Below are 14,084 nucleotides of genomic sequence, written 5' to 3'. Positions count from 1 at the left end.
ATCTAAACTTTACCCAGATTTTATCTTAATGGGTCGACTTGCAAGTTGCAATGATGAAGATTGAAGATTGATGATTTGGTTTGAAGAACAGAGCAAGAGTGGCAGCTTCGAGTCTACTGTTGCGTGGAGATTCGGAGAAGCACAAGGCTTAAACTAACTGCAAGCTCGTCTGCGATGGTGTGGAGGACCGGAGGAGGTGTCGGCATGTATCATTGTTGGTGGCAGTGCTTGGGGTTTGGTTTTGCAGAAAATGAAATGGGTTTGGTGAAGAAGAAAGTAGAAACTTGAAAATATGAATGGGTTTCGTCACTTTCATTTTCAATTCTTCAAGAGAAGAGTGATGGAGCAAATTAACGTAAATGCCATGATATTTTCACTATAATTACAAAAATGTCATGGCCCATGACTTGCATTCAACATTTCGGACCAAAATCTTAATTTTGGTTGATACACCGGAAACCAGCTGGAATTGACTCAAACACATTGAAATGGCTGGAATTTGACCTGGTATGAAACACCTACCACCTTTGTACCAATCACTATTCTAGAATGGAAAATTTTGACCATTCTGGTTGGTACGAAACGATATTAAAAACTTTGCTCAGTACACCTACTAAAAAGTGAATGGTGCTACTCTAATTTTCAGTACTGGAATATTCTTGACCCTTCTCTGTGTACATTTTTTTTTTCTTTTCCTTTGCTAAACAGATCACTAGTAGAAGCTTGAGGCTTTGAATGATGATCAATATCTTGTTCCTTTATACGAACTGGTGGTAGTGCAATTCTTTGGGTTCTCCATTCTTCATTTGCATGTTGTGTGGGTCTGTATTGATCATTTCTTCTATTCATTGGATTGTCAACTCTCATCCATTGACCATATTGTAGGATTTCAAGTAGAGTCAAGTGTCTTGGAAAAGCTTGTGCAATATGTCTTAGATAACCACATGCATAACATAATTCAAAGAGTCTCTCATACTTGATTAAGATTTTTTCAACTCATGTCCTGGTCTTGCCAAATCAAAGCCTTTTGGAAGTGGATTTTCAATATTAATTTGAACTCTTGTATAGAGATATATCCTTAGTGCTACACCAATATAAATTTGATAAGATTTATCTCGTATAGAGATTTATCTATTTTGATAAGATTACCAAGAATCTTACCAATTTTTCTGCATTTCTGCTGGTAAGCATTTCCATAGGGAGACTATGGATTTGGCCCCAAAATAGAAAAATTCAAATCTACTTCATGGATACTGAACCCTGGTGACCAATGACTAAGCACCATATAAAATCCCTTGAAGTTCCAAGGTCAGTTAGTTAGCACTCTTTCCTTGTCTTGTTGAGTTGAAAAAATGAACAAGAAAGTGTTGATATCTATATCTTCAATTAAAAAATCCAATTTGAAGCTCCAAACTGCTTTTATTGTTGCATGGAATGTATTCTTGTTTAGGGGTCTTGAGAATAGCAGTTTCCCTACCAGTGTTAGATTAAAGAAGTGGTTCATTGAGCCTACGTTTAGCTCGAGCTAAAGATCACTCCATGTTAGTGCTGCTATCTGCTTAATGAGCTTATTCATATCGAGTTGATAGTGTGAGGACATGCTAGTGGGAGTGGTGATACTGGAGGTTACTGGTGTGATGAGGATGGGTGGGAGGGTGGTACTGGAGGTGTTTGATGGATGGTGAGGAGGGATTGTGAGGGAGGAAAGATATTATTAAAAGGGGAATAACTCACAAGAGAGGTAGAGTGAACTCCTCCAAGAGAGAGAGAGACATTTTGAAAAAGTTTGAAAAAAAGGGTACCCTTGGCTCTCACCTATCTATTGGTTCCACCCTTGTCTACATGTTGTCTTTATTGTCATTATCAACCTTAATCCATAATATTTTTCCAAGCAAGCATTTTATTAATGTAAAAGGATTAAAATACATAAGGGAGAGGTACATACAAATACCCCAATATTATAAGTAACAGTCCAAAAAAAAAAAAAATGGATCTATGAGACAAATAAATTAGTCACCATCTGATCCGCACAATGGGGAAGTCGTCTTAAATGATAGTTTTTTATAGTCTCTTGGGTGGACTTTGGTGCCATTATTAGAGCTTATGGTTGATTGTGGTGCGTTATGTTTATTGTTATAAAATGTTTGGAAAAGAGACATATTTTCTCATCCTCAAGATCTTCAGTTAAGAAAAGTGACAACATAGATAGAAGTTATCAACTGGCCTGAGTTACTAGTGGCTTGAACTCATTGTGCATCATTGTGATGCGTGCATGGGGGAAAGTGCCGATAGTATTGAAGTGGGGGTGAGTAAGATCTAGATTTGAGAATGCGTGTGGATGCTAGAGACATTGTACTGTTTGGCCACATGAAATTCTCATCTCAAACATAAAATTCTTATCTCATCATTGTAACTTTTTCAAATCCCCATACAAAATATAATAAACAATTCAATTTTTTCTTAACTTTTTCAAATTTCAATACAATAATAATATTAAAATATAATATTTTAATATTTAATCTTAAAACTCAAAATTCTCATCTGAAAAATCTCAGTGGCCAAGCAGAACGTAAGACTTCCTTGGGCTAAGTCACGTTTGGATGCACGAGAACTCAAATAATCTTATTACTATTTACAAATCATCTCACTATTATTCTCATCTAATTTTATCTGTGTAACTAAACAAGACTTAAATGTCTAAAGATTAAAAAACAAACAAAATTTTTAAAAATTAAAATTAAAAAGCGGCCATCAAGAGGTAACCTTCTAGGCAATGACCACTATATTAGTGATTATGTTTCAACATTTATTATTGTTCAAGTGGTATTTTTAACACTCAAATAATTAATTTCAGCCGATATATCAATTTAGTTAATCTTACAATTAGAGCTGAGCAAAAATCTGAAAATCTGACTTTGACTCCAACTCCGCACCGACTTTAATAAGTTGTAATCAGAATCGGAGTTTTTTTCACCAAAAAATTCAAAGTCGGAGTCGGAGTCGGAGGTAGCGATTACCAACTCCAACTCTACTTCGACTTTGACTCTGATTGTCCGACTTTGACTCTGACTCTGATATTGTACATATTTTATAAAAATATATGTATTTTTTTTATATATTAGTCATAATTATATAATTATAACTTATATAGTTAGTTAAATTCAATCATATACTAGTATAAGCAAATTATTATAAAATAATATACTTATACTATAATATAAATTGACTAAATTGACTAATAATAGTTTAGTAAATGTAAACGTCATATTATTAACTATTTCTACAATGTAATACTAATGTATAATAACAACTAATGTATAACCACTAATATATGATAACATATAACTATAATTACATAATAACTAATGAAATACTAATGTATAGTAACTAAAGTATAATAATATGTACTAGTAATGTATAATAACATGTAATACTAATGTATAAACCTTAATATATAATAATATAAAATATTAATATATAATAACATTAATTTGTATAATGATTTATTTTTTCAATATTGGTTATATTTTAATAAAATTTAAATTTGAAAAAATATTTAAAAATAAAACTGAAATATGGAATTTCAATCCGATTAGTGAGAGTACAAAATTGTTAAATTGAAATTTCAAATGGGTTAAAAAAAAGTCCAATAAAAAAGTGCAAATCTACCTTCGTTCTGACTCTAGAGTAGGATCGGAGGCTATAAGAATTGGAAGTTATGCAAATCGGAGTTGGAGTTAAATTCAACCTCCAACAAAGTTGGAGTCAGACGTTGGGCACTCTGACAATCGGTGCTTAACCCTACTTATGATTCCAAAGAGTAAAATTTTTAATTAAAAGTATAAAAACTAATTTAATTTTTAAAACAAAGTATATGAACTAATTCTGTATCTTTTTAAAGCAAAAGGCTAATAAATAAATAATACAAAAGAACCAAACACCCAAATAATTAACATATAAATTAAAGAATCTTCTGTCTTCTCTCACCAAACCTTTAAATTAAATATAATTTCATGACATTATTATTCTTAGATTTTCTGCCAATAAAAGAATCCATACAAGCCTCTCAATATGTAAAAGTTTTTAACCGCTTTGAATGCTGACGTGGCAGCACGCCGATCAAGAAAAAAGTAAGAAGGTTACAGGATCTTAGTACTTTTTTATTTTTAATTTTTATTTAAAAAAAAAAAAAGAAAAAAAGAAGAGAAGTAAACGTACACTACAGGGCTTCACTATCCTTGAAAGTCAAAAACTTGGAGAACCAATGGCGAGGCAAGGCATCCCTCCGGTTCCACGGCAAGGGAACGACGCCGTTTCATTGGCCTTCTGTAATTGGATGGATAGCTTTGTAAGTTTGAGCCACGAGAGTCTGTATAAATACGAAACATAAGGACAAAAAGGTTGTGGTTGCATCACGCAGGGAACAGTAAAGTAAAGTTCTCACTTTTCGCACAACACTCTCTCCTTCCCCCCATCAAACTGCTTCGACACCAATCTCGCAGCTCAAATTACGTAATCAAAATCTATACACAATACCATCTCCGCAGTTCTCTCTCTCGGATTCCATCTTCTCTTGCTGGATGTTTCAAACTTTGAATAATTTGACACACTTTCCCGAGAAACAAGCAGGAAAAAGAAGATACAACGACTAGTAAACGGAGATTGCGAGGACTGAAAACCGAGATTCCAGAACTGACCACAGTTCTCTGCTCTGGGACTCGTAACGATAAAATTATATATCCGGATTTTCTTCAGTGTCAAATGTGTGGGTAGTAGAGGACTCTCAGAGGACTGTCGGTTTTGGAAACCCTAGCGATTTGTTTATTTTGTTCGTTTGTTTTGTTTGTTGGGAGATGGACAGGTCAAGATCTAAGAGGAACTACTACTATGACCACCAGGACTATGATTCGGAGACGGTGGGTAGGACGAGGCCTCGCTACAACAACCACTACCCGGCCACTCCTCCTCCTCCTCCTGCCCACCACCGTCACCGAGGCGGTTCGGGTCGGGCATCTAAGCCCCAGCCCGATCCCTCTATGACTGTGACTACCACGTATCGCATCCTCTGCCTCGACATGAAGGCTGGTGGGGTGATCGGCAAGTCCGGGAGCATCATCAAGTCGATCCGGCAACACACGGGCGCGTGGATCAACGTCCATGAGCTTATCGCTGGCGACGAAGAGCGGATCATCGAGATCTCTGACACGCGCCGCCGGGACCCCGAGGGCCGAATGCCCTCTTTCTCTCCTGCCCAGGAGGCCCTGCTCCTCATCCATGATAGGATCCTCGAGAGCAGCGACGAGTTCGGCTCTAGCGGCGGCGATGATGGCTACGGAATGGTTGGTGTGGGAGGGAAGAAGGTGGCGACGAGGCTGGTGGTGTCGAGAATGCATGTGGGGTGTTTGTTGGGGAAAGGAGGCAAGATTATTGAGCAAATGAGGATTGAGACCAAGACCCAGATTAGGATTCTGCCTAGAGATCATAATCTGCCCCGTTGCGTTTCCATGTCCGAGGAGATTGTTCAGGTTTAAACCAAATCTGGCATTGCATGTTGAAAAAGATGTCTCATATGATTGATGAAGTTTGGGTCTTGGACGGTTAGACTAACTACTGTCTTACTAAGAGTGACCTGCCCGGTTACATGATAATTATTGTCTTTCTACTAGAAGACCTAAACTTAAGAACACAAATCATTTGGAAGCTTTACATCTTAGTGAAACGTGGCACTCGTGAGAGTCTGCTACATGCATCTATTCTGCCCAGAGGAGGATTTGATAGTCTATGCTGACGTTTGGGTTTGCAAGGCTGGAAGTGGCCGGAGATACGGCTGCCAGCGACCCAGATTTGAATTGCACGATGAGTTTTGACCCTATTGGTTATATTTACTGCCCTGATGTGAGACTTAAATAACGAAATTATCGGCAATTTAATGATGTTGTGACTGGTGTTTGATATTTTCTGGTAGCTGGGGTATTGGTGGTTATTGATGTTCGGATGCCGAGTTCTTAGATTAGAGATATAGGTGGAATTTGGTCTTAGTGAACTCATTTTAATTTCAGAATGTTGAGGATGAAACCTGATTGTTACACAATGTTTTCGTTAGAAATGACCCCAATTACACAATCATTGGCAGGTTGTGATGTTATGACTAATTCAGTCGGCACTTGAAGCTAGTCTCTTTCTCTGTGTGATAATTAAAGATACATTGTCTCTAACAGTACAAAACAAGGGATTTAACAAAACAAATCTCCGTCCGTCATATCCTAAAACTTGTTTGAAGTTCTTGTTAGTTGCAAAAATTGTGAAGTTATAAATTTGTGATAAGCTGTTGTACACCTTGAAGATGAATATGTAGTTTAATTTTCCTCAAATACTAGACTTGCTGTTTATTTTTCCCAAATATTTCATATAAATTCTTTTGGAAAATTATCATGTTGAATTACCTCACATCTGGTGGTCCTGTTTATTGTGCTTGAAACTTGTGGTAGGGCTTTTAGAAACAACCTTATTTGCTTTATGTATTCAGACTTCAGAATTTTGAGGCTAATGCTTGATGTTGATATGTCAAAGGCCATGCTTGTTGATTCTTTGAGCTTATGAGCCTTATTAGAGGTTCTGACTCTCTATTTACAAGATTTCGAGGTGTTTTATTTATTTATTCATTTATTTTTATGTTTTCTGCACAATATAGGGACATCTATGTGCAAGACCAACTTGAGAATTTTTTTTTTGCTACTTTTATGCCATTTGGTGGTCTGATCAGAGCATTTATATTCATCTAAAATGACCATGTAGACACATCTTGGAATAACTTTTCTGAACATATAATAGAGTATTTTCCTCCTTTTCTCCTTTATAATATATACTATGAAGTTGAATATGAGGTGATTATTTCCTCTCCAGGTTGTAGGTGAAGCGAATTGTGTAAAGAATGCTATAAATAATATTTCAACACGCTTGAGGGAGAGTCAGCATCGAGACCGCAGTCATTTCCAGGGACGAATACACTCCCCAGAACGGTTTTTTGCTCCAGATGATGATTATATCCCTCACATAAACAGTGCAGCACGCAGATCATCCATAGATGGTGCTGCCTTTGGACCAAGATTATCTGCCCACAATATCAGAGGCAACAACTATGCCTCACGGCCATCTGGTTTTACAATTGAAGGGACTGGCTCCATGGCCTCATATGGTGAGGACCTCGTGTTTCGAATGCTTTGCCCAAGTGAGAAGGTGGATTTTGTCGTTGGAGAAGCAGATGGAATCTTAGAATTGCTTCGAAATGAAATTGGCGTTGATGTTAAGGTTACTGAATCTGTACCTGGTTCAAATGAGCAGATTATAATTATTTCTTCAGAGGAGGTACCTGCCATTTCTCTATCTTTAAGATGCTGTGAATAAATAATATTGACTGGTGCAGGCCTATAAACATGTGCCCATTCACTGATGAGTTCTATGATAAGCTTTTGGAAATGATGTTGGACATGTTGTTACTTATAAAAACAGAAAAATGATGCTGGACATCTTGTTACATCTAGAAAGTAAAACATACATATTTGTTACTGTTGATTATATTTCGAAAATGATATTCTTACTTTTAGTGGGTTATCGCCAATCTTTGCTTTATTTCCGTGCTTAGGGTCCTGATGATGAGCTGTTTCCAGCTCAGGAAGCTTTGTTGCATATCCAAAACCGCATTGTTGATCTTGTTCCAGATAAAGACAATATTATAACGACTAGATTACTTGTTCCATCTTGTGATATTGGATGTTTAGATGGAAGAGACGGATCGCTGTTGGAGATGAGGAGATTAACTGGTGCAAATATACAAGTTTTGCCAAGAGAAGAAATCCCTGTGTGTGTGTCAGGGACAGATGAACTTATACAGGTTTGTCATTATGCCTTGCTAGGTTTTTGGATTTGTTAGCTGCCCTGGTTCTACATGAAGATGAGTTCTCAATTCTCATAGCATCCCCATAAAGCATATGGGCGTGGTGGCTCCCTTGTTTGTGGGTTTGTATATCTTTACACGTATGATTATGGACTGTTACAAGTAAACTTTTAGTGCAGAAAAAATTGGTTTTCATCTTGTTATATGCTATTAATTTTAGAATGACTTGTTTTTGGGATTTGCTTCTTCTTGTGCATGGGGATGTGTATTTTCATTTTTAATATTCGGATTACTTTATTTATCAAAAAAAAAAAAATATTCGGATTACTTATAAAAACAAAAAGATTATGGTATCTACTTTTCCAATATAACATAACAGAGGCAAGGTCAACAAAAGGCATGGTTGGCAGGATCAGTTCTACTTTGGGCCTGCCTGATTAGTTCCATGAAATCTGCAGATTGTTGGGGAGATAAAAGCGGCTCGAGATGCTCTTGTCGAGGTGACATCAAGACTACGGAGTCACTTATATAGGGAATTCTTTCAAAAGGACATGACACCCCCTTCTGTCTCTGCACCAGGCCCTGTGGGTAGCGGTCTGGGACAGGAAGCGTCTTCTCCCAATAGCATAATTACTGTTCGGGATGGTCACACCGGAGTTGATGCTCCCAGTGCAACATATCAGAATGTGCAAAATGTGGCAATAACTCAGCCATCAAGGGTAACATTCTTCCTTGATATACTGAAAAATGCTCTCTCTCTGTCTCTCTTTCTCTCTGCCTTTATTAGCTTCTCTTTCACATCTTTTTCTTTGTCAATGGCTACTATTTGTGCAGTTGCTTGATTGTCTTCTTTCCTTAATAGGCCCTCTGGTTAAATGGGATTTTCAGCCAGTTAAACCTATCCTTGGTTTTAATTATGAAAATAATTAATATATTTATACAACTATTCATGCCCTAAGGGTTGGCTCAAGTGGTAACGGTCTTGGTCTTACTGGTTTGCTCTCTCTAGGTCTAAGGTTCAAACTTTTAGTTGCAAACAATTTCTAAGGGCCACGTCCCATTAGTGAATAGTTGATGATTTGCTTAATTTGTGTGATGGAGACCCGTGTATTGTGTGATGGAGACACGTTACACGGGTCCAGTTAATCGAGCAAAAGACTTGTTGCATTCGCACGGTCTCTGAGATTCCTCGACATAAAAAGTACTTATAAAAATATTTTACAGCCCAGTTTACAACTAAACAATGTGATAATGTCACTTCATTAAAAATACCAAAGTTTTTTTACTTGAATTTCAAATTTTATATCATAGCCTCCCATTTAAAATAGAGCTGTAAAGAAGATTGTATGTGTATCATTACTCTTATGGAAATCGTTTTTGGCTAAAAATACTTGTTATGCGAAGTTTGTTATTACTGCTAACCGAAAAAATTTCTCTGTTATGATTTTGAACTGGTGGGTGGTAGCAGATTTTGCCATTGAGCTCATGACTTGGCATTCTAATTCATTAACCCTTCTTTTCTAGGACGTTGGAGGGCCTGGCAGTGAAATACCAAAGCAGAATGAAATTCACCACCGGGAAGATGTTCCAATTGGTTTGAATAGGTAGGAATTTTTGCTCCAAAATCATATTTTATACACTCATGAATCTATGTCCCACTTTCTTGTTTTGCGTTTGGGCCCGCTAGTAATATACGTCCTTGTTAATCCTGTTTTCATTTTCTGTCAGAATCACTGTACCACTTGTCACTAGGAGTACACTTGAAGTTGTCATACCAGACCATGCAGTTCCCAAGCTCGTAATGAAATCAAAGAACAAGCTTGCTCAGATAAGTGAGGCAAGTCTGATTGGCTCTTTTACTCATTTAACCCTACAAACGCATGACTTTTCTGAATTTATGATCAAACAGAATGCCTTTTGACCCTTGTTCTGATGTTGACAGCTGTCGGGAGCCAATGTAACCCTGATAGAAGATAGACCTGAGTTGACTCAGAAGATCATTCAAATATCAGGCACTCCAGAGCAGGCGGAGAGAGCCCAAAGCCTGCTTCAGGGCTTTATTTTAAGCAGTAAGTCTCTCTCTCTCTCTCTCTCCTGCGTGACACACACGGAGGCACGCCCGCATTCAAGTTTGTTTCCATGCACTACGCACGTACATGTCCATTTCTGGTCCCCTATAAACCGAAAATGACTGCTACACCTGCTTTCTTCAGCACAAGAGGATGGTCCTTAAATTTTGAGGGGGCGTGCATACTGAAAGCTTGCCATGCTGGGATGGTGCCATTCAGTTTTTCATATCTGATTTCCCAGATATGCAATCCTAAAGAGGAAGGGAATTTTCGCTCTACAGTCACAGGATGGTTTGTAAATCTTTCAACTAGGTGCGGTTCTAAGAGTATGAATGTTCATGGTGAAAGAAACATTCCGCTGTAAATGTCAACATCTAAAGAAAGCTTTAATTGTAGGCTTTTCTTTTTTTCTTTTTTTTTTTCTTTTTTAAATTTTATTCCCCTGAAATGTTCCAATTTTCTGCATTTATTCGGGAGCACTGTAGTTGTTTTCACTTATGCCTGAATTCCTTGCGATCGATGCTCAAACCCTAGACCTAAGTCCCAGGTATCTGTTACGTGTAAGGTCCAATCATTGCATATCCAAGTACACATTGGAGCTAACCCAAAAGGCCTGGAATGGAGGTACTGGTACCCTGGCAATCTAGGTCAGTTCTGCAAGTCATGACTGATTCCGCAGCAGATTACTTTGCATTGATTATTTAAGTCTTTTTCTTTCTGATTATTATAATTTATTTTACTTTTTTCCCTTTATTTCATTTTGCCCCCATGCTCTGCTCCATTGTCTAATAATTGTGGGACAAAAAACCAATAACCAGGAAAATTGATACTGATTATTGATGATACTGATTATTGATATTTGTACTGGCATATAATTCTAAGGTTTCTCACTAGTGATGTGACACCCCCAAACTTTGTAAATAGTTTACTTTGCTATTATTGAAGGTTACTATTTTGTGGAGTTTTTAAGTTAGAAATTAGAGTGAAGTTATTATTAGGCTTTTAATTAAGATATTATGGAGGTTTACATGTTTTAGGGCTTGGGGTCCATAAATTTGATATGAAGACCAAAGTTCGGTTTAACGGATCACATTGGATAAGGAATGTGTTATGGATTTATTGAGGTGGGGGAAAATAACTCTTATTGGGCCTATAGACCCAAGTTTTTAATTTAATGCTTTTCAATGGTATCAAATATCCAATATTTTATTTGAAACCCAATTGAAGTTGCTGGACTATAGTGGATAAACCATGAGCCCAGAAAATTAATTTGGATGACTAAGGATTTTATTGGTCCCAATGAGTTTATTAAAACCAAGTTAATTTCTAAGCAAAACAGACCCATTTGAAAAAGGATAATGCTACTTGTTTTGATATTGGTCCTGACAATTTTTTTTTTTCTTTGTGATTTTTTTTAAATGTGCAAGGGTATAAAAAATGAATAAAAAAAGGCTAAATGGTCTTGTTGAGATGTATTCTCGGACTACACACTTGGTGGGTGTAGTACCGTTCTTTGAAAAACTAACAAAATAAGTACACAAAAAGCTTAAAAATAAACATTAATTCTTTGGGTAATGCTACGAAGCCCACTCTTTCGACCGATAATTCTCATGGTTTTAAATACTGTACCGGCTGGTACGGTTGGAATATTCCATACTGGTCACTGGTCTGGTACAGGTATTATACCTGTTTCGTACCGGTCTGAATACCGGCATTACTGGCCGATATTTTGGCTTGTACCGGCCTATGGCCGGTATTTCGGCCTTCTTTTTTTTTATTTTTTATTTTTCATTTTTTCAAACTATAAGTTTATTTTTTGACCCTCAATTTATACCAGACTATTTATAATTTATATATATATATATATATATATATTTATGTATAAATTATTCATATATAAACTATTATTTTAGAATATAATTTATTTATATATATTTATACATATAATTTATTTATATATCGACTATTCTGAAGCGGTACCGGTATCGAAATATTTCGTTTCAATGCCTTGACCGGTACGCCATCCAGTACGGTATTCAAAACATTGGATTGAAGCACATGACCTATTAAAATAATAGAAGATGGAGTGAAAAACAAATAAACTGAGAGGGAAAAGATATTCTGGTTATTCCAAGGTCCCAGACTCCCTCCAAAACAATACAAAAAAAAAGGTTCCAAACTCCTATCGTCATCCCGCAATACCATCTTTCCCTCATCCCTCCCTCCCTCCCTCCATCCATCTTACATGGTATCAGTGAGCTTCATAGAAAGAGTGGGCTTCCATCTTTCCCTCATCCCTCCTTGCATCTTTTACGATATCAATGAGTCCGATGCCATCCTTCCATCCGTGCAATAGAGATCTTTTTCCCGCAAAGATCTTCATTTCCAACCTTCTCCCCTCCCGCCTATCTCACTCCCACAAAATCCAAGCGGTAAATTTTGTTTTCCTCCATTTTTTATTTACATTTTAGACCAATTATTGCTAGCTATTGTTGTGATCTGTGTTTGATGTTAAAATAATGAAATATTTTAGTGGCTACTCTTCTGAATGTTAAGGTTATCCTATTGCACTCCACCTATTTGTGATAATGAACGTAAAAAATGTTAATGAACAAAAGGATGGCTTTTTCAAGGTTTGCATTTACGACCGAAGCTCGTTACATCCATATTTCTCAAATTCTCAAATTTGTCGAGAGAAAACATAACAAATAAATAAATTTCAATGCAAAAGAATACTACTAGCCGCTCAAGATAAACCTTCTCTAATTATCAAACTTTAGTCATCTAGTCAAAGAAATTTAGAATAAAATCTCTAATACCAATAACGTAAGCCAAATGTCTTTGTTTATACTGGTGAAAATCTCATTCATCTTCATTTATTCTCTGATTATTTTTCTACTCCTTCGACTGCTACTCCGTTGCAAGTAATGTAGCAAATAGCCTTGTTATGATTTCACTCAACTTGGTTTTTTTTAGTAAGTATGTAAAACATTTTGGTTCTTTCTAGGTTTTTTTTTTTTTTTTCCTTTTTTATTTACCATTGACGAAAGTCAAGTTGGTTCTTACTACATTTATTTATGCCTACAGTATAGACACGGTCAAGTATGGACAAATAACCAAGTAATATGGGTATAGGATTGACTGCTCCTTCACTGCAGGTAATGTGGTGGCTTGCTTTGTTATGATTTCATATAACATTTTTAGTCAAATAGTGGTGGTTTTTTATGGTTTTAATTGATATTTTGGTTCTTACTATGTTTTATCCCTTCAGGCACAACCTTCTCAATGCATCTCTTAGACCAAGATGATGATCTACACCCTTATAGATGGTGGCATCTATGATGATCAACACCCTTTTGTGTGGAAGTTTTAGCAGTTGAAACTGATGATAGGCACAACTGATTGTGTTTTAGTAGTTGAAATTGAGGTAGAACTGATTGTGTTTTGTTTAAAGTATTTGTACATGATTTCTATTAAAGAGCAAAAAGAACTAAACACTATTTTTGTTAAAAGTGCTTGTTGAACACGGGAATGTATTTATGCCTACTGTTGGTTCTTTTATTCTGCTTAGCAAAGAGATGGAATGTATTAAGTCACTTAAATGTATTTATGCCTACAGTTGGTTCTTTTATTTTGCTTAGTAAAAAGATGGAATGTATTAAGTCACTGGAATGTATTTTTACAAGATGGTTCTTTTATTCTACTTAGCAAAGAGATGGAATGTATTAAGTCAATGGTACCAGACGATTTTTTTCAGTGCATGAACCTACTTGCAGGGTAACTTTTTTGACAAGCAAGTTGCATCTTGTACTATATTACTTCATCAAAATCTCCAAGCAATTTTAACGATAAAAGCCGAGAAGAAGAAACTGTACAACTAAATGTATAAAAGAGCTTAAAATGTACTAAATCAAAACATGAACTTCAGCATGTCTACACGAGGAAACAGTTGGGTTTTATAGTGTGAATCATTAATATACAATCGGCACACAACCAATAAAATGACAAATGCAACTTGATGCTTCGGACAGGTCCTACTTCTATCAGTTGATGCATAGATTTCTTCTTCCTCCAGGTTTCAAATTGGAGCAGGCCTTACGTCCAATTATTTTTATTCTTCT

At 36.4% G+C, this 14,084-nt stretch overlaps 1 protein-coding gene and 1 long non-coding RNA gene across 3 annotated transcripts; both read left to right on the top strand.

The window, feature by feature from the left end:
• Positions 1-4,394: 4,394 nt before the first annotated feature.
• Positions 4,395-10,461, top strand: LOC122309940 (RNA-binding KH domain-containing protein RCF3). Of its 2 annotated transcripts, XM_043123750.1 has the most exons (8): positions 4,396-5,525; positions 6,904-7,365; positions 7,643-7,891; positions 8,353-8,613; positions 9,419-9,498; positions 9,623-9,731; positions 9,837-9,963; positions 10,108-10,461. In XM_043123750.1, the coding sequence occupies exons 1-8, from the start codon at positions 4,854-4,856 to the stop codon at positions 10,125-10,127; spliced, it is 1,980 nt and encodes a 659-aa protein (XP_042979684.1). In that variant the 5' UTR covers positions 4,396-4,853; the 3' UTR covers positions 10,128-10,461. The 2 variants fall into 2 exon arrangements, 1 of the variants encoding a protein (XP_042979684.1); XR_006242560.1 differs by lacking the exons at positions 9,419-9,498; positions 9,623-9,731; positions 9,837-9,963; positions 10,108-10,461 and having other exon boundaries at positions 4,395-5,525; positions 7,779-7,891; positions 8,353-8,426.
• Positions 10,462-12,202: 1,741 nt separating this feature from the next.
• On the top strand, positions 12,203-13,564 carry LOC122309939. Its single transcript, XR_006242559.1, has 3 exons — positions 12,203-12,395; positions 13,051-13,121; positions 13,235-13,564. It is a non-coding gene; the product is annotated as an uncharacterized LOC122309939 (long non-coding RNA).
• The last annotated feature ends 520 nt before the right edge of the window (positions 13,565-14,084 follow it).

This window comes from Carya illinoinensis, chromosome 5 (assembly GCF_018687715.1).
Source record: "Carya illinoinensis cultivar Pawnee chromosome 5, C.illinoinensisPawnee_v1, whole genome shotgun sequence".
In the NCBI taxonomy this organism is placed as follows: Eukaryota; Viridiplantae; Streptophyta; class Magnoliopsida; order Fagales; family Juglandaceae; genus Carya; species Carya illinoinensis.
The sequence above is the reverse complement of the archived record's forward strand: the minus strand, read 5'-3'. Positions and strand labels throughout refer to the sequence as shown.

Coding starts and splice junctions, on each gene's coding strand:
- LOC122309940 (XM_043123750.1), top strand. CDS start 4,854: ATGGACAGGTCAAGATCTAAGAGGAACTACTACTATGACCACCAGGAC. Junction 5,526..6,903: donor TGTCCGAGGAGATTGTTCAG/GTTTAAACCAAA, acceptor TTTCCTCTCCAG/GTTGTAGGTGAAGCGAATTG. Junction 9,499..9,622: donor GTTCCAATTGGTTTGAATAG/GTAGGAATTTTT, acceptor ATTTTCTGTCAG/AATCACTGTACCACTTGTCA.